Genomic DNA, 26,617 nt, shown 5'->3' on the forward strand with positions numbered 1-26,617 from the left:
GCCTTCATCCAGTTTTTAAGGCAGATCTCTGGGGAAGACAGGATTCACATGAGAAGTGAACCTTGCCTCATTTGTGTAATTAGCTATCAAGTTAAACGAAACAAGATTGAGTCCCTCTTCTACAAAACAAAAATGCATTTTTTTACAAATAAGGGATAGAATGCAAGCTCTCAGACTCTGCTGGTACAAAACCTAACCCAATTGTAGAACAAGCAGATTCAAACACTTGGCTCGAATGAACACAAGCCCCAGCTCTCTAATAAGGCCTGAAACAGAGAAGCGTTGCACAACCTGGATCAGCATTTTTCATGTGATATCCCTATATAAGATGCGGGACCAACAGCAGAACGCTTTTCAGCTCAAGCTTTTGCACATAAAAGATGTGCCGTCTTCATCACCCACCAAACTCCAATGTGATTTACAGAATTGTCTTTGCAAGACTATCGCCCCCAAGCATTGTACAGGAAGCTCAGGCAACAAAGGTGTCAGGATTTCACTCCTGGTATGGCATTGTGGTTATTTATGATCCATCCAAGAACTTGTTGGATATAGTAAGAATAGGAATTAGATTCCAGGTTCGTTGATTTTGAGATTCTGAAATCACAGAACTAAACATCAAAATGAGAGATGCATAAATGTGTATTTGATAATGCATATATGCTGAGCTCTTGCTTCAATTCCTGGCATTTAATGAATGTAGCACAGAGAAGTGCACACAAGATATTCTGTTCTGCTCAGTCTCTTATTTTGAAATGCATCTCAGCTGCACAGCCCTATGCTTTCATCATATACCCAAGGAAAAGGGAGGAATTGTCATAAGAGAGTACGCACTGTCACCCCCACCTTCACCTCCCGCATTAGGGACATCACGGATGCAAGTTAAATGGTGTTCATGGTATCAAGCCAGTTTCCAAGAAAGGGTACCCTGTTTGCCTCATCTATACTTTCCAGAGTTAACTTTTATGAAAAGCCATTAGCCAGATGGCATCTTCACCACACCCACTGGTCTCTTCAGGTCACAAGAGGCCAATGGGATATCATGGGGAAATTTAATGTTATATCCATTCTGGGGTTTCATACTCCTGGGCCGTCAAGTGAGAAGCCTTCGCTGGCATTGTATGTTTGGTTTGGGGCTTCTTGTGTGTGGTCTTTTTTGCCTGTTTTTCCTTACTTTTTTTTTTTTCTCTTCTTAAATAAAAGAGATGAAACATTGTTCCATCACAAACCAAGTATTTTTAGCCAGCCATAGCAGGAGGCAGCTGCCTTTGTCAGTAACCAATTTCCTTTATATAATAAAGGAAAAAACACTGCCATATTGAGGTGCTGATGTGTTGCCAGTAGAGACTAACGCCGTGTCTGTGGGATTTTCTGAGGCAGGAGGCATCTATGTACCCATCTCTCTTTGGCAATTAAGGAGGTCAGTTTTGCAACTCTTCATACCACTGTTACTTTCACCACTGATCTTACTGCGTCTCCTGGAGTTCCATATTTGCTGGACATACATCGTGGAACCCTATTATGTATGTAATATAACTAGACAGACCAAAATAACGCCCATTTTCAGGGAAGACTTCCATAAGTCTCTTTCAACGAGCTAATCTGTATTTCTGTATCTGTATGTATTGACCATCACCAATTAAAAGACTTTGCTATCCTACCTACTAATGCAAATCAAATTGATTCCAATCTGCCAGATTGTGTAAGTAAACAGAATGGCAAAGTGCAGAAGGTAACGGCAAGATAATCGGACAACCACTGGATTCCAGATGGGATTGAATACGTCACAGACGTACAGAATTGTAGAAGCAAGATCCACACTCAGCTCTGTCAAGATTTTTTCTGAGGCACCTGTAAGACTGAAAGCCTACGTTTAAATACAGGATAACAAAGAAGTTTCTGTCTGCACAGAGAAGTAACCACGTGTCCTGAAGCTGCCAGCATCAGTGGCAAGTGGTTCTGCAAATGAAGACAAAAATAACTTCAAACATTTTCAGATCTGCGCTGATTATTAATTTATGTTGTTCATCTGAAAAACATAACTTTTGAAGTTGATATACAGTATCCAAATAAACTAAGTAACTATCTAGGTTAGACTAGAGAGATAGGTTGGGGAACTTCATTGCAGTGTACAATTTGAACATTGTGCAATGTTTGATTTTAAACCTTTCTCCCTAACAAAAACAACAACAACAAATCTTGTGAAGAGTTTAGGGGTTTTAGTGTGAGACTGTTTCACAGGTAACAATTAATTCTCATTTACATACCATTGCTGACAACTTATTGACAAAAATCCAACACATTTTAACAAAGTAGCTTGACAGGACTTTAGAACCTTCTCCTGGGATTGTGTATTTTCAGTTCCAAATGAACATTTGACTCATTCCCAAGAGTCACAGAGTCACACATTAGATAGTTTAAGCCCTGTTTGTACTTTTCTGCAATGGTCCAACTCTGTAAATATCCATAAAATATTGCTAGAATACATTCAACAGGTTAAGAACTATGCAGAAATAATTAAGTTTTTACTAAACCATGGGTTATGCTAAATAAAACATGCTATCTGATAAGGAAGAATACAGAAAAGAGAAATAAAGTATTTGTTAACATTATATAGTATTTAATAGCCATGGATGTCTTTGTACTTTAGACTTGTGAAGGTATTTATATCCACATTTACCAAGGTAGAAAATTTATGAGAACGTGATATTTGACTATACATACTGCAACAAGGTCAGATCTAAAAAAGGCTTCACTATCTAAAACGGGATATGAATGAACTTGGCGCTCTCAGTTCTTAAGATCAGGAGCTCCTGCCATCACTATAGCTTTGCTCCTGTTAACAGCTACAATTTTTTCAGTCCTCATTGGGCTGCTTACACTCAACCGAACCAGAATCCAAAACACAGGCCTGATACCATTCAGGGCTTCAATTAGCTTCGAAGTTGCAAAACTGACCTCATGCGCTCACATCAAACTTGATATATGAAGCCAACAAAGCTGTTGCTCCCCATTAAAATGATGCAATCCGTGCCTGGGGTGTTTATGGAGCATCTTCTGTGGCACAGAATCAGGATCATGGCCCAGATACGTGGGACCTGCATTGAATTCCCCCTCTGCCCAAGAACATTCCACCTTATACCTCTTCTGGGAGGGGTCTGTAAGTACCCCCCAGTCAGGGTCTGCCACCTGCACACCACGGTTCTGACAACATGGGCTCCCCTGCCTCACCATAGCCGTTCCCCTCAGATTTTTTTCTTCAAGATAAAAGTTGATCTGTCTTGAGAAAGGTCAGGAATTTATTACCTTGGTGTTGGGTGTGTCTTGACTATATATTACTTGAGCTATTGAAAATTCAGCTCTCTCTTCCTAGCTCTTCTCTTAACTGCTTGTATGTTCAGTGGAAGGAAAGGGGCTTCGTCGCAGGCAAATAATTGCATCCTCAGAAAGTTATCGACTGTACTGTGGAAAGGATGCCTGCTATCCCATGGAACAGAGAATTAGAATACAGAGGAATACCTGGATTTCAGATGACCATTGTTAGATAAGATAAATAGTACTTCAAGCCGTTAGCAAACTTGTCCAGCAGTCTGGAGAAAGAAGTCCTGGACTCTCTGTGTCTGATCCTACAAACATTACTGAATTTTAATGCAAGTAGCCACATATTGGTTAGAGACCTTGTGCACACTGAGAGATGTAGTTACCATGCTCAGGACCAGGTATCTAGAGTTTAGATGTGCGACAATTTACAGCATGATCTAAGGTCTGGCACTTCAGGTACTCCTACTTCCCACAGAAGGTTCACAAATGCCATCGCAGTTCTCCTGGGTACCACCAACATGGGATGCTCTGTAAGGTTTCCCCCCCTCTGGAGACCCTGCGGTGACGAGGCACAAATAAAGCTGCAGTTCAGGTTTTGGATGTGAAGTGCTCTGTGCTTCAGGCACTTCTGCTTCTCTCATCACTGGACATATTCAGCTTCTGCTGAAGGAGAACCGGGCATAGCACACTCCGGACTTGTACCGCTCCCACGGAATACGTGGCCAAGACAGTAGGCATTACTATTTTGTCCATCCCATTTGTTCCAGTAAACTCCTTCATTTTGCCTCAGGTACCTACTGGGTTTGGGTTTTTTTGTTTTTGGGGAAGGGCTGGTTGGTTGGTTTGGGTTGTTGATTTTTTTTTTTTTTTAATCTACCTATCTAAGCAAAAAAACAAACAAACCCAACAGCTTTAGTATGCCATCTCTTGGTTCGCATGGAAAAGCTGCTGCCAGGCTCTGCTACGGTTTTTGCTACAATTATTGACTGACATGAGCAAACAAAACCTGCTGATTTGGCCTAAATGTTTATTGGTTGGTTTATTTCCTTAGGAACTACGTATTTTAAAAGCAAGCTGCTGTTTTTACACCACTTTCTGTATTACTGCAAAGTTCATCTTTTATTTTAATAGGATTATTTTTACATCAGCAATTCCATTAAGTGTGTTTCACTTTACTGGGCATCTGTCCAAGATCGCAGATAACTAATCTCTCAAAAGCGACCTACATACTTAACCATTGTGCTCGTTCATAACGGACACTAATTGACTCGTATTTTCTGTTTGATCTATATGAAATTTCTCTTGTGCAATTGCAGAAATCATTATACATTAGTCATTTTTTTCTGTGTATGAAGATTTTCCCAAGTGTAATTCAGAAAGATAAAATTGCTCCATATTCTAACCAAAATTTATGTTGACATTGTTAATCACGTTTTCTCTCTCCTAAATATAGTCTTTAGGCCATGCATAACAAACCCATGTAAGCACTAGGTTTATTTTCTTTCAACTTCAGCAGATGTAGGCATCAGAATCAGATTTTTGTACATAATCTGCTGCCAACTGATTCTCTCAGACTCTTTAGACTGGCTGTACAGCTGCAATTCCATATTTTCAAAGCCTTTGCAGGGGGCAGAGGAGTGAGGGAATGCTTTGGCCAGATTTAAAGTCTGTTATGAAATGTCAGAGCACAGCTTTGATAATTTTATTATGGGAGTGCCCTTCGCGCTGGGAGGAAGCTTTTCCTACCTTCGAATTTGAGCACATACCTTTATCTTACCTTAATAAAATTGAAAAAGCTCTTCAGCATGTCTGTAGTGATTCCCTCAGTACGAAGTGTGGATGAAAAAGCAGAACAAGTTCCATTGCCAAAGGTGGAAGCTGACAGTCGTTTGTCTAGAAAAAACAACTCGAACATTGTTACCTAGAGGCAAGCAGGCCAAACTCTGCTACAAGAGCCAGCACTCCAAGCAAAGACTGCAAAACGAAGTAAAAAGAGTTGACAGAAAGTGATACTTGCAGAAATGAGAATAACTTGTTCAAGTTTCCTTATATCTGGTTTTGGGCGAACGTCCAGCAGAGAGCAGAGGTTCTGCTCTCAGTCATTTATTCGGGAGATCTGGTACAAGTGTGTCAGTACAAGCTGGCTCTGACCTGAGGCCCGCAGATACTGCAACCATTGGCACCAGTTGTTTCTCCTCTCCCCTCACATGTTTTTGGACAGTGAGACCTCTGCCGTTGGGAAAAGAAAAGAGCTCAGTTGTGTTATGAGGGAAAACCCACTTCCAATCCTCAGGGCGCTAATGGCAGATGCAGGAGACCAAGCAAAGACTGAAGCATCTCCAGGACTAAAACACTGGCTGAAGAAACGTTGTGTTTCTTTCTTTCAGTATAGAAAGGAGGAGGACGGGGGGGTGCACACTGGAAACAGAAGGGCTTTGGCTGTGAAACCAACCGATCTACTCAAACAGCAAGAGCTAATGTCAAATGTTGCCAGACCATAACATTTCTAGCCTCAGGGATGCTCAAATCTGGGGAAGAGAGACACAACCAGAGCTAACATCAGCCAAACCAGCAACGCTGAAAGCAGCTGGGGCAGCGGTTCAGCTTTCTAAGCTTTGCAGTTATACACTGCAGTGGACGGGGACACCAACCCCGCCAGACTCTCTGTTGCCACACGAACTTTAAGAACAGCTTCAAACTGTGACTGAGCTAACATTACCTTTATGACTGGAAATTGCATGGTATCAGAAACTGATTTAACTGTTAATTAACTTATATAAATATTTAAATGAATCTGTTAATAGCAACAATTCTGAAACCATGTATCCTTTCATTTTTCGTAGTACAGGCTCATCAACTTACCATACAGAAATTCATTTGTTGTTCCAGATCTTGAGATCACATCTCATGTATTTCTCTTGAATCAGGAAAAAAATTCCGTTTAGGTGCTCAGATCAGGCTTCACAGGAGCTATGGAAATACACTGCGCTACCCAGCCCTGTATAATCTGTGCATGCAGACAGCCCCTTGCAGATGTGACTATGGGGCGGAATACAATGTATTCACGGTTGTAATGCAGAAGCAAGCAATTTATTAGAAAAGAGAAATCTATCTAGCCTGAAGAGTGGATTTTCTTCATCACTGTGCCTTTATATTTTCCTGTTTTCTGTATTCCCACTTTTTATCCCCTCCCTCCTTCTATTTCCAAAATGACCTTTCCATACGCCTAGATAAAAATTGCATTATTTCCTTTTCCCTTCACACCATTATGTTTCAAAAGATACCTAATTTTTTTATTATATTTCATTTTTTTGACCTAGAACTAGTAACTACAGTGCTTCGATAGCGGTATTTGTAATATCATTTTTAAAGTATTTAGATAACATTCTATGATAATTAGAATTTATATAAATCAAAATGGAATAATTCTCACTTTGGCTTTCATTAAATGAGACTATCAGTCAGGAAGACTCTATAAGTTGAAAATTTGTCAATACCATTTTTTTCTGTTAGAAGGCTATCGAATTATAAATCACTTATTACTACATACATATTAAACAGAGAAACAGCAGAAAAAATGAGTTTGTGGTCTCAATAGCCACAGAACACCCCACATCCCGCCTTCCCCTCGGGATACAAGAAATTCTCTGCTTCTGTAATAACCTTTGGCTGGGTAATCAGTTCAGAAATAAAGTGTAGACATTCATAGTCCACGAGGTGTCACCCTAAAACAGCTGGAAAAAATCATTCCTTTTTTGATTGAAGCTTAACCCAAAAGGTCAGAAATGACTCTTAGGTAAAATTTAACAGAGCAAACTACCAGACTCTCCACTCAAAGCTACTGCAATGCAACAGTGAAGACAGGCGGTATTTTTTCTTGTAAATTGTGTCTTTCGAAACGAGTCTATTTTTAACTTATTTGCCTTGCTGAAGTGTGCAAAATTGTCAGTAACTGTTAAAATCTACGACAGCATCCAGCAAGTATTTTGTCAGGGTACATTCCACTGCCCTCTAGTCAACTACCGCTGGCTTAGTGAAGAGGCAGAAAACAACTTCAGACCCAACAGCGTAGGTCTGCAAGACATTTAAGTCTTTTAATAAATACACTTTGTCTATACATACATTTTCCTTTAAAGTAAGCGTGATGTATTCCATAGAAATTTGAACATCTCCCCAAAAATACAAATAGTTGTCAGTAATAAAACTAATAAAACCTTATCTTCTGTGGTTCATCTGTAATCAGTGAATTAATTCTCTGGACTCAAACAGGAAAGAGTTCCAAGTAAGTTTTTTTATACCTAAGGAAGCTTACATTGTAATTTTTCCTTTAGTAAGTCCGTGCCTTGTTTGGCAACCTATTTTTGTGAACTTTGAAGAGATCTTTGCCACATCTATCAGCTTTAATTGAAAGTGACTGTCAGGTTCAAAACATACTAGAAGAAATCATACAGAGACTTGAGTGCCGAACTGTCATGTCACAGGAAACAAGATTAACACTTGAAGACAATTAAAATCATCTATGAGAAAGGACAAAGAATGTATGGAATACATCTGTTAGCATGAGGGAGGAAGCTATAGGTGACAATTTATACAACAATAGAAACGGGAAGCAATTTTGAAGTGTTACTGCTTTTCATCCTGTGCTCAATACAGCAGAGCTCTGATCCCTGCAGAGATAACAGGTTTCTTACACAAAAAATATAGAAGAAAAAAAAAAAGTCCAGCATGCAAATTGACACCACCTGCCTGCTCCTGTTACTCTGTAACACTACAGCTTTCAAACACTTCCTTCACTTTATCCTGATTCTTTTCCTGTTTCACTCTAGCCATGTTTCACGTTAGGCCCATTCCTAGCAGACACACTTCAGAACAGCCAATTAAGTCAGGCCTCAAATCAGAGAAAATGAAGAACACCTGATTTGAAGACCTCAACAGATTTTGGTTGCTCCCTTGTGTGAGGAAGGCTGCAGTTCCAGGCCCATGTCCAGATCTTCAAAGTATCTGACAGCTCCACTGGTAAAGAGGCAGGTGTGTCGGGATTTAAGCATTTTCTTGTTTGTATGGCAGCTGACAAAGTTCTGAAATGTTTTGGTTCATACAACCAGGATCTTTGACAATCTAGTTCTTCAAAACCTATTTCATCAAGCACAACACCTCAGTATGCATGAAACTTAAAAATGCATTTGCAGTTGTCTCACTTCTGTAAGAATTAACGAAAGCTAAAAACATGATAAATCTCCTGCTGACATTAAATAAATAAAATCTTTAAGAGAGCTACTTTAGAAGAAGTAGACTCTAAGGTCAAGATTAGTCTTGTTAAACAACTCGGCTTTTACCTGGAATGAGCACAATCACATCTGGCATTTAAAAAAAAAAAAAAAAAAGATACCATGAAAAGTCTCATTCAAGGCCATTTGGAAATTAGTTTTTTGAAACCACAAAAGAAAAACAATGACTCGGCTAGCTAATGACTTCGACATTGTGACATTTTTATAGTTATAATTCCATTCACAAGATGTATTAATCACACCCAATCCGACTGCTGTGGCTATTAAAGGAGAGGAAAAACCTCAGCAGTTACCATAACAGAGACATTTCCTTCACTGTTTTTTCCATGCAAGTCATACATAATACAATTAAGATTTTTTTTTCCTTTGTCTATACGCAGCATTCAACTTTCACATTGCCCTCTTCGAGACTTGTGCATATACACAGCTGCTCCTTCATAACAAGCAAGTTGCAATAAAGAAGCTCTGTCTCAGAAGTAGGAAAAAACAGAAACCTAAGAAAACAGACTAGAAAAGCTTCATTAGAGACAGAAGAATAAACTGATTTTTCCTACCTGCTATTGCCAGTCTGCATGAGATACTATCAAGTTGCCCTAAAAACTAACTCATTCCCTTCAGTTTTTAGATTAAGCAAATAGTAGAACTAACACACCTTTTGCTGGAATAATGAAATAATTGTTATCCCTCATCCAGAAGAGCCTCACAGTGCCTTAAAAAACCCCTCCCAACCAAATCAAACCCACTCCCCGTAAGTCCATATGTCATACAGGAATGCTGAGCACCAAAATGCAGCTACTTCCATCAGCTGCTTAACAGCTCGGCATTCAATACATTCTTGTCATGTACACATCCACGGACAAAACACCAAATGAATAAAACAGAAAAAAACCTGTGAGCAAAATGAGTCAATTTAAACGAGAAGCTGAGCAGACCCCTTTGTTTTCTGTGAAGTGATACTTCATTCAGGAAAAAAAAAAAAAAAAAAATCACACTGGATTTAGCTATTATGCTGACGTCTGCAGGATAAAGATTTTGGGGCTGTCCTATGCAGGCACATGAGCTGGACTCAATGGTCCTTGTGGGTCCTTTCCAACTCGGGACATTCATGATTCTATGATAACAGTACAGATCAGCAATGATGTTTGTTAAGAACGGAAGGAAAGCCCTGGAGAACCAATTGGGAGGCAACAGCTTGCACTCCTTACAACTATATCAACGCAGGCAGAAAAACTACAATTATTCTTGCAAACAGAAAAACCTATGGGAACTAATAATAAAAAAAAAAAAATCACCCAAAAAATCCCCAAAGAAACCAAACCCACACTTAAAAAATATATTTATTTTAATCCCCTTTTTTCTCAGATCACAAGAGCTGAGGCTGTTTTAGACAGTGAAGAGGCAGCTTTGCCTGGATAGCCTAGAGATATCTCTTTATACCTCTGCTCACCATTGCACTTAGCTGGGGAAGAACAGAGCTCTGACTCAAAGCTGTACCTTAACGGGAAGCTGACTATTACATTCCTCATCGCCCACAACCCTAGGAGGCTGAAGACATTTTTCAAGAGACCATTTCCCCTGAGCTACATCAAATTTTATTTGAAAAATACCCATCCATGCAGTCTTGTGTACACCCCTCCTGTAAAGGTAGATCCTCCATCTATCTGTCTCACAGAAATTTGCAAAGTTGTGTGGTTTCAGCAAGGGAGAAGAGTTTAATACCATAGGGATGTAATTTTCTTACAGAAAGAAAATCACAATAATTTCAGCCTTTTTTCTGGTACTGAAAAACCCAAAATTCCTGGCGCTGATAAATCAAAGCTTGGGCAGTGCTCAAATTATCTTGTAATAAATAAACTCGGATTCATTTAAAGTTTCGGTACTAATAACAACATTGTGTTGAAAAGGCCTTGCTCCTGCACCACACCAAGCACTCTGCTTCACAAACCTGGATCAGAATCAGACCCCTGTGGAAGTCTTCTTGGTATCCAAAGCTCAGAGTTATGTTTTTATTAGAGAAGTAGGTACTTCCCAGCCTTGTCAAATGAGATAGTGACACAGTCATTGAGTAAGATAATTAAGACTGAACACCTCTTCAGTTGCTATTTGTACATTCTTAGCAACCTCAGTATCAAATTGTGGGAAAAGGCATTAAAACCAACAATACGTACGTGCTAGAAGACAGAAGGTGGATTTTGGTCTCGTGGTCAAGGAGTTCTTCGGAAAGAGCACTGAACCCAAAGCCTGGTTCATCTGAGAACTGAAGTGGTAAAATGGCCAAGCCCTCCCTGGTACTCACAGGAAGCACGACGGCCACCGGTACTGTGTTTCCTTAGGTCTGTGACTTGACAGTCACATCACAGACGTTTCACAAAAGTCAACAGTTTGCATGCTTGCACTGTAACATTTTAGATGAGAATACTTTTAGGGAAAGGGGTGGACCTATCATTTACACAAAGAACAAGACATGAAGAAACTCAAAGGGTCAGCTTTTCCAGGCATTGTCCCTGAAGGAAATACTTCGAGCTCAGTGTCTGATCCACTTGGTAAATCTCTGCAAACAGATTGTGTTGCCTTTGGATGAACCAAAAGCGGTCACAAAGTGAGGAGACAGACAAAAATGCAGAAAGCAGCTTCCTCTCTCCCATGAACATGTATCCTCAGGAAAAAGATCAATAACTGATTTTGATAAAAGCCCTCAGATTTACCCTAAGAAGTTCAGCACAATCATTATAAATGGACCTTTTCTTGGCCTGGTATCCAGAATGTGGGTGCCATTATACAAGCACAGATAGTGTCACCCAGACTGTGGGCAGCACAGCTCCTAAAATGTGTGTCACCTCCCAAAAGCTTCGGCAGTTATGAATTTCGACCCCACTCAAATTGCAGTTTTCTTCCGTAAAAGTTAAGAAGTAACAATGAATAGCTCCAGCCATTTTCACTTTTTCTGCACTAGCAAGCACAGGACTTACCTGCACAAATACGAGCTTGATGGACAGCAAATCAAAGGAAAAATTGTCTTCACATTCATAGCACATGTGCATCTGCTCTGGACTCCAGGGCTGACATACATTCAGAAACATGACACTGACATAGAATGAGTCCCCAAACTGATCTAAAACATGAGAGGGCTATATTGAGACTTTAAAAAGAAAAACATGAACTGAAGGAAGACTTAATATGATTTTCCTTTATAATCTGAGCTAATTTGTGTATCCCAGTATATATCCTATCATTTTAATCCTCTGATATGCTGCTTGAACAGAGACCCAGGCTCCATCAGTCCCATCTCACATAAGTATTTTGCTATTATTTCTCTGACAAACCTCAGTGGTACATTGAGTTTTCCTTCAAATCTTCGTTTAATCTCAGGAAGTCTCTCACAAGGTTTTCAGTGTACATCTCTAAGACCAATTCAGAACTGGATTTATTGTTTTAAGTAGTAATTTTTGCGGTAGCAATTCGACAACAGATTCTTGGTGTTTGTGCAGACATGCTTCTGCTCATTTTCAAGTAAGTTATTTCCTTCACCACGAGATGCATCTTGGTTCTAATTTACCAACCACACATCTTAAATGTTCTTATTCACCAATGAACTCACTCATTCTCACTTCAAAATACAGAAATGTGTTGCTAAGTCTGTCAAAATTAATGCTATACCAAACTGAATTACTGAGAATGAAAGAATAATATGTCATAAACTTTTCTTTTTTTCCTAGTCTTAGTCTAAATGAGCCATGTTTTGTGCAGTTTACTTTTCTGAAGCACAATACTTTTGCCTGGTGCAGATAAGTAGATCAAACGGAGTTTTCCAGAATGACCAAACACATGTTAAGAGCATTTGGGTTTAGCTCACAGTATTAACAAAGCATCCTCCCCACCCCCCAAGGACTTATTTAAATAAAAAAGAAACATTAATCAAATGTTCGAAAAATATTAGCAAGGAGAAGACTGTAGACTACATAGATGTGGAAGAAGCAAGGATTCCTCATTTCAGTTTTCTAACCACAGTTACTAGCAGATACTATTGGGAAGATAAAGAGAAGTTTTTACTGGAGAGACATCCTCCATGCGTCCAGCTTTCTTTCCACTTAAGTTTCCAAATCCCTTGAGAGTCAGGAGCAATGCCTACCTGGAACAGAAAACAGATTCTCGTGATAGAGCCACAACCAAAAATGTGCTGGACACTTTCGTTGCAGTCTAGAGGCTGCAGACTGTACTCATGCTGTCCAACAACTTTAACAGAACTTTTGACCTGTGCTGACTTTAGCACTTAAGATATATTTTCACAGTGGAACAGAGGTTTCAAAGTTTATTTTTGTTCCAGACCTGAAGCAGAGCATATGGGTCCAAAAGGCAGCCTGTTTCCTTTTAAAATCAACTGATGTGGCTGCGGGAAGCAAGAGATAATACCTCTTCTTACAAATGGTCTCGTTTGGGTACCTAGTGGGATTTTCAAAAGATTTCAGAAAGTTATCCTGTGTATTTCAAGTAATTTGGGAAAGTTAAGACAACCACATATATATTAAGTGCACACACATCCCCCACCCTAACAGTGTCGCAGTGAAGACTGGGTTAAATGTGAATTCAGTTTAAATTAAGTGAAGTAGTCTCAGGGGCTTCAGTAATGGTGTGATTCCAACCCTCCCACCCTCCACACACACACACTTCTCCCAGTAAAGCCAGTTAAGTAGGAACTAAAGCCTTTCTTCCTACCACATCAGTAAGGCAATGGTGCTGCTAGTTCCAGCAAAGCTCTCGAATACTCTTGCTCATAGACGGTACTGGCCAACAACCAATTAGGTCATTCCTGAATTAAAGAAATACCCAGAAGCAGTTTTGCATAAGCACTATTTTTTTTCAAAGCACAATGGAAAGTTGCCACGTACTGCATTTACCAGATCTAACATCTAGTTTAAGCATGGGTTTATTTTTAAAAATCCTCAGCTCTCAGCTATAGGCTACTCCGGAACCCTGTGAATCAGCGGACAATTACTGTTTATTGGAAAGCTTCCTTCTTTAAGTCATATTTGCCTCCTCTCAGTACTTTGCAGAAAGTGTGAAAAGAACTACACCATCAGCATTTGCCATAGGCAACTGTCTGCAACTGTCCACAATCTAGAACATGAAATATTCAGGATGCAAAATGAATTTTGATGCACAGATCTCAAATAAATCGAACATTCTACAGACTACAGAAAACTTAAGTAAATAGCAGTAAACAGACAGCTTCTTGCAGGTATTTACAATGTACTTAGTATCATGTCACGCATTTAGGTATGCTTTTTTCCTTTGTCCTCCTCCAGATATTCATGGGTTTTAGATCATTTCAAATAAACAGATGTTTAAAGGAAATCAGACACTACACAGGTTAAACAACATGGTTCTATTAAAAACTATCTTTAACCATGGCACTCAGTGACAGCAATACAATACTTTTTTTTCCACAAAGCAACTAATATAAAAATATGCCATAAAATCATCTGTAGACTAGTATGCTAGTACATACATGTAATCATAACATTCTTTTATAAACTCTTTCCTGAGATAGCTTGGGTGGTTTGATTTTCTTGTATTACTGGATGCATTATCTTTATGATTCATCTAAAACAATTTTAAAATATTTTGTATGTGCAGGACACTCAGTAACATGTAAAAAGTAGTATGTAAATATATGGCAAAGAAACAGCTCTTAGAAATTATGCGCTTTTTTACTTTGTTACATTTTTTTAACACTTGGCTCCTTGGGAGATGGAAGGGAGGAGCATGAAAAACCTGAAATTAGAGCTATGAATTGACAAAAAGCAGGAAAGCATTTCAGGAATGTTAGAAGTTGGAATATAATATAAATGACACAAAGAGAAAGCCATAATTCATGTTGGCTATGTATTGCCTTATAAAGCAACTGGACATATTTCAGTCAGTTCACAGTATAATAAATATTTTTTACAAATCTGCTTTGGAAGAGCAAATGTCTTTTAGGGTTTCAAGCTCTTCTATAAGTTTCTTGTTCTGAACTTCTAGCACTGCAACACGACTCTCCAGACATTTTATGTATTCTTTCTTCCGCCGTCGACATTCTTTAGCAGCTTCCCTGCAAAAAGCAGAAGTAAAAAGTGCAAACAAAAAAGCCATTTGCATGCCATTACAAAGCTCAGCAAAGTATGGAGACTATGACAGAATTCCAAGTTTTGGAATATCTCCCAAATCAGTCTGAAAACACTAAGCAAAACTGGGTTCCACAAGGGCCTCAAGTGTCTCTTTCTCAAGTTCGTATGGCAATCTGTAGAATTGCTTCCTCTCATGCCTTGATTAAAGTTCATAATAAACAAGGTCCGAATGAAAGACAGTTATTCTGCTTTATGACAATAAAGATCTTTGAGGGCCTTGAGTTCCTCAATGAGAGTCTTGTTTTGGTTTTCAAGCACAGCCACACGATTTTCAAGACATTTGACATATTCTTTCTTCTTTCTGCGACATTCTCTGGCAGCTTCCCTGGAACCAATACAAGGCAAATGACTACAGGAACAGCCACAACATGGCAAAGACTGGATAATGAAGTTACCTGCAATCCCTGCAGTTCCACAATAACAACAGCAACCAACAACAACAACCGCTGGATTGCACAAACAGAAACAGCAGATAACAGCCGTAAGCAATAACACCGTTAAAATACAATTCAAAACAACTAGAACTTGAAACAAATTCAGCATCAACAAATACAAAGATGGAATTTAAACACAGAGGAACTGAGAAAAACAGTGAGTAAATGGCAACGTATTGACTTGAGCTGTACTGACATTAAGACTGAAAGCAGCATTTCTTCTTCCAGTCACATTCCACTTTGTGTGTTCATCAGGAGTATTATCTTCCGCAATTAAAATCTTAAAACCAAACCCAAAGAATTTACTTTCAGAAAACACAAGCATAACACTACTCTCTTCACATAAAAAGCTAGATACGAAGCTTACAACTTGCTGTAATTTTTTTTCACCTTAATGTAACAATCAACAGTAAAATTTAAGTCCAAATAAATACAATTTATTAGCATTTTAGAACTGTCCACCTGGGCACATTCAGCCACATGCATCTGGGCTCCTTTTGTTGCTGGCAATTGGAGCCATTCTCACAGCTCTGCTCAGAATTCTGTTACATTGAAGCTACATACGTTGGGTAGTATTTCCAGAAGCATGTGACTGAACAAGCATTCAATTCCAGAAGAAAGTTTAGAAGTACTGGGAGTCCACTCCTTTAACATCTTGGGACATAAGTTGTCAAATTTTGAGAGTGTAGCTTTCCAGCAAGTTACCTGAGAGACAGCATAGCTGCTACTTTAAAGTTGAAGAGAGAAGAAACAAAAGGAGGCACAACAATGCAGTGATTCTTGTGAGTAATTTAAAATAAAGCACAGGCATGAGAGCAAAGCAATACCATTAGTTCAATCATAAGGCAAGTGGCTGTTTAATGTATTAGAGATCTGCATAGCATACTATTTCTTCTATTAATCTAACTGCCATTGATAGCGGTGTCTACGCACTTAAAAGGAGTTCCCCAAGAATAGCAAGAAGAATGCACAGAGAAAGATTGGCGTTTACAGCATACAGTCAAGTCCATGCCAACTAATTAAAACAGATACAGCCACCTCACACAATATTCCTCACAAAATGACAGGAGCACTGCACAATAACTTCTCAGTAGCCAAGCATTTAGGAAAGTCTATAATTATCATTCCATCCTAAAATAAGTCCTCTTCACAGCATCATTAATTGACAGCTCCTAATGAGATCCTCAGATATTTTCCTAGCTAATTTTTTGCTGGGATGTTTCAAGATGAACAAACCCATACTGGCCATTTTACTGTCAGTAGGGGGGGAAAACGACAATAATTCAACAATAAGTATACCTGCAGATTATCGCAAAAATTTTCGGAAAAGGACAACACTGATTTCTGAATGACCATAATATTTTAGAACTAAAAATCCATAATTTCTCACCTTCCCTTCATCAGTCATAGGCACTGCTCATGACCTTCAGAAGAAAACTTCATTAGAATTTTTTTTTTTTGCCACTGACCATTGATTATTATATAGTCTTACCTATTTTTCATAAGTCTCAGCTCTCTCTTGCGTGTTGCCTCTTCTGCCAGTTGCTGAGGGCTGTGCAGAGCCCCTGGTGAGGCTGCCATTACCACTCCCTGGGGTAAGGTAGTAGTGGGAGTTCGAATCTGGTAAGCTGGCATGTCTCCAGTGGCAGCTGTATAAAAGAAGCACATTTTAAACTTTATGGCAACAAAGACCTATACAGAAGTCTCTCTGGAAATAACAGATTTCTGTTGATGAGATATCCAGGATCCCTGCTACAGAAATATATTTCACAGGCCTGTAATGTCATAACTATATTTGTTATCTTACTAATGTTTATTTCCATGCTGTAAAATAAGTTATCTAAATTGCTCTAGCATATGGCTCCATAAGCCAGCCAGCCTGAAGCCTGTGAAAGCTTCCACAAGGCTCTTTTCAGACAACATAGGAAAAGCTGTTTGCGAAGCCCTGTCAGAGCATCCACACTTATTTCCTGTTTGCGCAATCCCATGAAATCCTGCTGTTGCGGCCACTGAGGTTTCAGGAGTCAATTTGCTTCAGAAGTCAACTTTCCCCTCCCTCCTTCCCTCCCTGTGACAGCAACAGTACTGGCCTTACCGCCTCTCCTCTCTTTCCAGCAGCAGTTCGGCAACCCTTGCAAAACCAGCGAGGGCTGCCGTTGCCAAAATGAAAAGGAACAGCCAAGCTCTTGTGGTGAACAGGAGCATGTTCCTTGGGCAAGAGGAGCGCGCGTGGGACGCAGCAGCACTGGCCCGCAAGAGGAGGTGGTGGCAGTTGCACTGGAAGGGCTGTAGATACACAGTAAATCCCAGTGCAAAGGTTCAGACTCAGCTCCTGAACCTACAATTTTGAGCTCTCCCCAGGCTAAAAGGCAGATCTGAAATCTGACGTGTTATTTGGAACCAACACCTTTCGGATAGTCTTACCTCATTTCTGTATTTCTGAAGTAATTTGTTCTTACATGATGCACCCCAACTTTATAATGCTGTGAAAGTCCTAAGTACTTGTACCTTGTCCAACATATGAAAAAAAATTTTTAAATGTATCCCTCTTCAAGTTTTGAGCAAGTATTTACCTATTCCTTTCCATAAATCTTTTACACTATTACAGAACAAAAGTTCAAATTTTGTCATTAAAGCAATTGAATATAAAAGATGACATTTCAGTGGCTGCTATGTTATACTTAATTCATATTTTAATTCTTTAAAGCAGTATTCAAATAACGGAAAAACAACTTGGCAAAGTAAAATGTAGACAAAAACGCTTCGGGGAGGCTGACAGGTAGAGCAGTAAAGAGACACCCGTCAACTGCAGAGGCAAAAAAACCCAACCCAAAACTTAATAAAAAATTACCATTATTCTTATTAAGCTCATGCTTCACTAATTAAACACAAAAAAATAGGAAGAAGCTGTGTTTAGACTACAATTCCACAGCCACGTCCTGAAATCATTATCACCTGAAACACTGTGCACCTCCCCCACTCTGAGTCCTGGGGGTAAAAGTGTGTGTGGAATTACAAGATGAACTGGACCAGCGAACTGACCTGGGTTACCATAATCCCTGGGGACAGGGAGGGACACAGAAATCAGCCCAGGACAGCCCTGAGAGCACTAACAGCAGCTGCCATGGACACAGGGCTCGGTCTTCTTGTCTATCTACAAGAGAAACACTTAACCCTTTCTTTAAGTTCTTCAAATCTTAGCAATCCCAGCTATGTCAATGGGACAATACTTACTATTTGTCAAAATGGAATTTTAGAAACTCTTCAGTCTCACCTTTATGCAGGCCACATTATATACATTTTATAGACTATTGTAAGAACTATTCTTTTCTGTCTCTCATCACCAGGTAAAAAAGAGATGTTATCTTAGTTTGCATTAGCTACAATGAATGAGAAATCCTAGTGAACCATTTTGTACATCAAGTCATGGGGAAAGACCCATAACTGAGGTCAGCTCAGCCTGACCAGACCAACTACTTTGTTGTCTTTGATTTACAGTCAGATGTCAGCTAACAGCACTCACTGCTGCTGTTGTTCAGAGAACTCAGTACAATAATGGACCTGCAACCTAGTTCAACAGAATTGAGACACTATCTGAGCTGGGATCAGCAAACACTGTGGTAAGTAACACCACGGTGCATGAATAGGTTGACCGGGGTCCGATAGTTTCTGCCCCTGCCAAACAGTTGGCTCACTTATAAACCAACCAGTGTGGTAACAGAGATAAATAACCATTTTGGTGGTGTAGACCTTGTAAACCCAGACAGCACAGTTAAAAAAAAAAAAAAGCAGCATAGCATTGACAAAGTATCTTTTAGATGTGCAGTAATATGTGCATTACAATACATTATTGCAAATCAATTATTTCAAAGTCTGCGATTTAAAAAAAAAAAAACAACAACTCAAAAAGTCACAATAAAATACTGTTTTCCTCTGAAAAAGACATTGGGAAAGATGAAACAGGCTTGGCGGGGGGGAAGGTTGTGGAAAAAATACTTGTGGAAATAATACTCTTGAAAAAAATAGTAGTTTAACTCTAGCAATGTATCTGCATATTACAGAGAAAGGTACCTTCCATTTCAGCATCTGAGACAAAATTCCAACGCACCTCGATCCAGATTGACAAACCTCTGTGGCCATTTCTAACAAAACTCCATGGAGGTTTAAAGTCATTCCTAACATATCAGACCTAGGACTGAGGCTGCCAACAAAGCAACAAACCTGGAGATGGTTTATTTCCCTAAAACACTGCCCCCGGTCATCTTTTTTTTTTTTTTTCCCTCCTTAAAACTGCAAGGGAGTAACAAGTCACTGAAAACCTGAAGCTTTGAGTTGAGACTTACAAAAAGGAAATTATTAACAGCAAGACAAACAAACAAAAAAATCAAACCACATTCAGAAGAGTACAACTAACCTTGTAAACTAATCTCTGAGCAATTTAAAACCAAACCAAAACAAATAGCACACCAAAAACACCAACCACCTTGTATCAGCAGGTTCTTGGAAAAAGTAACTTGCTGAACACTAGAGCGCATCCCTGCACTTGTGCTCTTTCAGTGATTATCCAGGAGAAAAAAAAAGCCCAGTGCACGCTGTGCATTAGTGCAGCTATTCTCCCCTTCTGTGAGTCATAACGATGGGACTACAGTATCAAAGGGTTTTTAACTTCCCCACTAAACTCGCTAAACAAGGCATGAATCATTATTCCTTTGAGAATCAAAAAAAAAAAGAAACCAAACCATGGGCTTGGGGAAGATGCTTATCTTTGGATTAACAAAGCGATGAGCAGTTCGAAGCAAAGAGCAGCTCGATGAGCAGCAGCACGTAGGCACCGGCTGCCAAGGGGTTAACGCTGCAGACCTGCCGGAGGGAACTGACGGGGCAGAAAGGAACTGACTAAATGGCAGCATGACTTGGGCTGACGTCAATGTGTGTCTTGTTTGGAGTTTAACTTTTCCAGTTCCTACTGCAACCGATTCCAGGAAACGCAGTGACGTCAGCCCTTTGAACTCAATTAGCGGAGGAACAGACGAGCAGAACGGCGGAGGAGAAAACAAGCAGGCGGCACAATACTCACAATTATTGCTCTCAAATTCGTTTGCGTTCAGTATTTTCTTTAAGAACAAAAGCACAAGGTTTCTTTACACTACTGAAACAACGCATGCCTTTCTCTTACAGCTGTGCTCAAGTCTGTTTTGGCTATCAAATCTGAAGTGTTTCTTGCCAAACAAAAAAAGCAGTGTCATTTTTACAAAATAAAAAACAATTATAAACATAGTAACATCTATGACCATCTCCACAAGAAAGAAGGATTTAAAAGAGTGGTGGATTTTTCAGCAAAATCCTGCACTACTAGTAAAGATTAGTTATCTGAATCAATCTGTATGAGAACTCATGCACTAACAGTGATTTTTTTTTTTTCTCCCCAAAATGAAACTGTTAAAATTGCCCTGAAATCCTACAGTGACTAGATATAAACAAAAGCCATTTATACCAGTTTAGAAAGATGAAAGAGTTACAGCAACAGTTTCAAAAGAAAACATCACAAATACCAACTAAGCATGGCTTAGACATTCAAAAATATTATGTAAAAGACTAACAAAATTTGTACCTGTTTCATCCCCTGTCACAGCCATGATCAGCCCCTGCACACCCGACTCTCCTGTTCCTCCAGCAGAGCTCAGCGTGAACTGTTCCAAACCAGCAAGCATGTGCAGGATTACAAGCAAGAGCACTGACATCACAGTGACCTCACTTGCTTACCACTGTCATCAATATGCTCTGTCACCGGAATGGCTCACTGAAACTGCAGCCCAAAGAACTCCTCTTCCAGTAAAGCTTTTTTTTTCTTCCTCTTCCATGTTTCTATAAGCCCAGCTTTGTTCTTTTTCCCTGAATTATTCATAAAGCTGCAGAAAGCACTCAGCACAAAGCTGCCTGTAAAGCAAGACCTGAAAATTCACAGCACTGACTGACAGGAATTAAAACGTGGCTCTAGAATTCACGAGGGAACCAGAATGATAAAGTCACGATTGGGTAGAACACAGAGACATTTTAAAAAGACGTGCAATTGTTTTGATTGGAACAATTCCACTAAAAGGCAGAGAACTCTGCCAGACAGACACGTGAAACAGGAAAGCTTAATAAGTTATAGCAAATATGTAAATGAAAGGCTAAAGCCCCTTGCAGTGGGGGGAAACCCACAATCCACTCATCTAATTTCAGTTAAAAGCTTCCAAAAAGGTTGAAGAAAGCTCCAAAGTCAGTCAACCTAAAGCTAGTGATTTCTGATGCTGTAATAAGCAGAACAGTAACTCTGGATCAAGGCTGCCTCTCCTCGGTTCCCTTGTTTTTCAAAATAAAACCAAGAGAGCTGGTTGACTTGGTTTTAAAAAAAGAACAAATGAAAAAAATCTCAGCTCTAACAGAGTTATTCCTTATTTACATGAATTTAGAGGAAATTAGTTTTAGACTAGTCTGGGCACTGTCTGTATGTAGGGCACAGCAAACTTGTAAGGCGTTTGTCTGTAATAAACAAATTGGGACTGGTAATTCGTCAGCTGTGAAACTGTGCCAAGGACAGCAATAATGGAAGCAGCAGTGCAAAAAAGGAGCACCCTGTGATTACGGGACCACTTCAGGATCATATGAACAGAAGATCAGAACTGAAGCACGCAAGAAATTCAAGCCACAGATCTCAAATATCACTGTTCATATCACTGACCATATAATGAAAACACACACAGTTCACAACACAATGATTTTTGAAACAATGTTTCTACACTCATTTGCACTAATAATTAAACACTTTCTTTTGCTTCACCCAGGAAAAAAATCCTTAACCTGTATTAGGAAACTGTCAGGACATCAGAACTGAATCTTATTTTGCCTGTGAATATAAACTTGTAGCAAATGAAATATCACTCAGTTGGATCAACACCTTTGGCACTTTTATATTAATTCTTTTTCCCCATCACAGGTTATCAGAAAATATCGAGCACAGGGTTTATGTGATGCTGTCCATTTTTACATGAGATACATCGACAAATACTTTAGAAAAAATATAAATCCATATGCTGTCTTGAAAGATTCTAAACCAGATCTTTTCTGCCTTAGAACTGATACTTGCTACATTTTTTTTGCCTTTCTTTTACTTCCACTATTATTACAAATAACACTTATATGCTGTCTACCCAAAACCATTCTAAAAATATACATAAGTGTAAAGATTACTAAGCAGAATGTTGCTTTCCTATTACGATCTCTGCTATCACGATATTAGGTGAACAAGCAACTACAAAGTGTATGTAAATGGCAAATGCTCATAAACTATGTTCCTACAGACTTCCTAGCATAGGCAAGGTGACCTGTGGTGTCTATCCAACCGATTTCATTGACTCACTCCATCCTGAATAACTCAGTTTTGTTGATGATACGTAATTATTATCATAAAAAGATCTGCATTACCATAAACATCCTGAGGTACTTTCACACTTTTTTAATTAAACTTTTTTTTTTAAAGATTTTCCACTATCAATAGCATGTATAGTGAGTTGAAACCTTTTATCTTCTCGTCATCTCTGAGTTTACGCTCACTTACTATTCCCTTTGTATATGTTATGTAGCACTTTTCTTCTGTGTCAACAGCCATGAGCATCACTAAAGCTTTTGGACTTTGGGCCAAAGGAACAGAGAATTCCAGGAAGTCAACTTCTCTGAACATGGACAGAGAACAAATCAATTTAGTCGAAAGTATCTAGAAGCTTCCAGAAACAGGATAGAGCAGGCGTTCAGTAACTGCCTCTGAATCTATTTTGAAAGTTTACACCACAAGCAAGACACTTAAGGGGCTACATGATCAAGTGGTGGAGCCCATCACCAAGGTGAACAGGGAGGTGAGAGCACAGCCCCGTCAGAGGACAACCCTGGAACTAAGGGTCTGGAAAGCAAGGCCAGTCCAATGAAATTCCCAAAGACTGAAATGCTGCCAGACACAATCCCTAAGTTTTGTGCTTCTTTACAGACTGGGGAGGTTTTAGGAAACAAGGAAGAAGCTACTATCTCTGCACCACCCACTCCCAAAACTCTAAAGAATCAAAGCAAAACATACAAAACACTACAGTCAACTTGGAGAGATGGGTAAGTCCTCTAATTTAAGGGATGTGTACACATGTGTATAGAAAACATATTAGACTCATACTCAGAAAACGCACACTATCAGAGTGGGAAATTTGTTTAGGGGACAGCCAAATTTGGGTCTTATGGCTTTGCTAAGAATGTGTTCATAATAATATTTAAGGAAGTTATAACAGTATTCTCTGCATGATGAAAACTAGTATTGGTTTAGGGTTTTTCATTCTAGTCTAATAGTTTCCTTTAAAGGCTTCTGAAAAGTCTTGGAAAATACAATGTATTTCAGCAAAGAATTAACCAGAGGCAATAGAAGAATTCAAATTTGGTATCATTATTCAGCATTGTCTCAACAAGTTCAGATATCTACAAGCTATTGGCTTTATTTACATTCTGGGCTTCCCTTACAGCAAAGGGAGAGAAACAGCCACCTAAAGACCAAACTTATTTCAAATATCCATATTAGTGCAAAAAAAAGTACCTCAACCTGGACTTCACCAACTATCTCAGATATCTGTGTCTACATTTAGTCAGTGACTTTTATCCACTCCACAAATACATACTTCAAGTCTTTCTAGCCCTTTCACAAATTCCAACCCCGCTTGCCCTGGTATCAGCAAGAATCCAAGAGACTTTTAGACTTTTAGTTCCCAAACTCCCTCAGCATTTCCAAAAGGCTGGGAACGGTGGACAGAAAAAAAAATACTGCATAAACTACAGCAAGGTTCGGTAATTCACTATTCACAGTTCAGTTCACATGTGTGCATTTTATAGGACCCACAAAGTGTTCTTCAGTGAGAAAACTCGCTTCAGTAAAGGATCTCCTTTCCAGTAACTACAAGAGTCATAAGTTGCAAGGACATTTTGCCCTAAACATACCTAAAGAACTTCAGAACTTGTGTTTTATTAAGATTGATTAACTATTGGAAAAAAAAAATTGTTTTGTATACTAAATGAGATGCAGTCGCAGCATCTCATTTCAATCTGTAACAGCACATTTACTGCAATTAAACGTATCTCTCAAAGTCTAGATAAGAGAATTCAAAGCAGAAAGTGATTTTATACTGTTATTTCTTCCCTATAAATTTTTTTAATCAAAAGTAGCTGCTTTACTGAACAGAGACACTGAGTTTCCTCCCAAGACTGTCTTCCATCTTGTTATGCATAAATATTCTATTTAGTAGTGCAATAATGTCAACACAAAATAAAAAGCCTTTCAAGAAAAATTGGTTTATATGAAAAAACTGAAAAGCAATAGACTAATAAAACATACCTTGAACAACAACTGGGCTTCCAGGAACAAAAAACTGTTGTGTGCCATCAGGGGATTGTCCTGCATATTGCACAATGGTAGCACCTGGCTGAGGAGCTCCTGAATTTGTCATTGTTAATGTCTGTAGTCCATGGACACCATCAGAGGCTGGATTAGAAATCTGGATTGCACCACCTTGAGTTATAGTAACTAAACATAAAAAGAAAAAGAAAAGTTAGGCAATAGAGATGTAACACATTTCCCTTTTTAAAATAAATGTTGTCTGTAGGACTCCTGGTCTTCTCCTTGCTTAAAGATCAATTGCACAATAAAACTTAAATAATGTTAATACTGATTTCCACAAATATAAAGCCTGTTGTGTAGTACATGCTACGTTTATAACGGATAAAAAACAGTGTTCCACACATTTTATCTCTGTGCTTCCAGAAATATTAACTCTCCTGAATAGTTATAATACAAGAAAGAAAGAAAAAACAGTAGCTCCTAGTCACAGAGAATCATTGTAGCTTTAAAGACTAAAGTAAAAAAAAAAAAAAAAAATCAGATTCCCTAGAGAGGTTATTAATTTTATATTCCTTTTGAAATTTGCATTATCTTTGTTAAGAGCAGAAACATAATAGAATCCTGGAATGGTTTGGGTTTGAAGGGACCTTAAAGATCATCTAGCTCCAACTCCCCTGCCGTGGGCAGGAACACCTTCCACTAGACCAGGCTGCTCAAGCTCCATCCAGCCTGGCCTGGAACATTTCCAAGGATGGGGCATCCACAACTCCTCCAGGCAACATGTTCCAGTGTCTCACCACCCTCACAGTAAAGAGTTTCTTCCTAAGATCTAATCTAAATCTACCCTCTTTCAGTTTAAAACAATTATCCCTCATCCTATCACTGTACTCTCTGATAATGAGTCCTCCTTCAGCTTTCCTGTAGCCTCCCTTTAAGTACTGAAAGGCCACAATAAGGTCTCCCCAGAGCCTTCTCTTCTCCAGGTTGAACAACCCCAATTCTCTCAGCCTGTCTTCACAGGAGAGGTGCTCCGGATCCCAATCATCTTTGTGGCCCTCCACTGGACTCACTCCAACAGGTCTATGTCTGTCTTATGTTGGAGACCCCAAAGATGAACACGGTACTGCAGTTGGGGTCTCATGAGAGCCAAGGAGAGGAGCAGAATCACCTCCCTCAGCCTGCTGACCATGCTGCTTCTGATGCGGCTGAGGATGCAATTGGCTTTCTGGGTTGTAAGCACACATTGCTGGGTCATATTCGGCTTTTTACCAACCAACACTCCCAAGTCCTTCTCCGCAGGGCTGCTCTCAATCCACTCATAGCTCAGCCTGTATCCATGTTCAGGATTGCCTGATCCATGTGCAGGACCTTGCAGTTGGCGTTGTTGAACTTCATAAAGTTCACACAGGCCTACTTCTGTAGCCTGTCAAGGTCTCTCTGGATGGCATCCCTTCTCTCTAGAGTATCAACCACATCACTCAGCTTGGTGTCATCCACAAACTTGCTGAGAGTGCACTCAACTCCATTATCCATGTCCACAACAAAGATGTTAAATACTACTGGTCCCAAAGCAGACCCCTGAGGGCCACCACTGGTCAATAGTCTCCACGTGGACATGGAGTTTCTGATCACAACTCTTTGAGTATGACCATCCAGCTAATTCCCTATCCACTGAGTGGTCTATCCATCAAATCCATGTCTCTTCTGTTAATTAAAATACTCCTGGAACTTTTAGATGATAACCAAGAAGTAATAAATGTCTTTCTCCACCAGAAAATATCCAAATTACAACCACTGTTGTACTTAAAGTGGTCTGAGACGGTACACAAGTCAATATAAGCACAGATTCAGGATTGCCAGCTCCTCTGATTTCACTGTCAGATTCACAATATTTGGTTACATTCTTGAAGGTTCAGCTCTGGTTATCTGAGTACATGATTTGTTAGACACCCATGTGAGTTTTGGAGACAGCTGATTTCAAATGTTCTCTCCTGACAACAGTAG

General features: G+C 39.3%; 1 protein-coding gene across 9 annotated transcripts in view; it reads right to left on the reverse strand.

The window, feature by feature from the left end:
• Nucleotides 1-14,475: 14,475 nt before the first annotated feature.
• The window catches only part of CREM (cAMP responsive element modulator), a 34,145-nt gene continuing 22,003 nt past the window's right edge, over nt 14,476-26,617 (reverse strand). For 4 of the 9 annotated variants that reach the window (XM_065627885.1, XM_065627882.1, XM_065627886.1 and 1 more), the window contains 3 exons: nt 24,611-24,799; nt 16,700-16,856; nt 14,476-14,697 (listed from right to left, as the gene is read on the reverse strand). In XM_065627885.1, the coding sequence (XP_065483957.1) occupies nt 14,550-14,697; nt 16,700-16,856; nt 24,611-24,799 (494 nt within the window). In that variant the 3' untranslated portion in view covers nt 14,476-14,549. Of the gene's footprint in view, nt 15,099-16,699; nt 16,857-20,818; nt 20,924-20,970; nt 21,094-24,610; nt 24,800-26,617 lie in introns of those variants that run through there. The other 5 variants (XM_065627887.1, XM_065627881.1, XM_065627890.1 and 2 more) reach the window with 4 other exon arrangements.

Source organism: Caloenas nicobarica, chromosome 2 (genome assembly GCF_036013445.1).
Source record: "Caloenas nicobarica isolate bCalNic1 chromosome 2, bCalNic1.hap1, whole genome shotgun sequence".
NCBI lineage: Eukaryota > Metazoa > Chordata > Aves > Columbiformes > Columbidae > Caloenas > Caloenas nicobarica.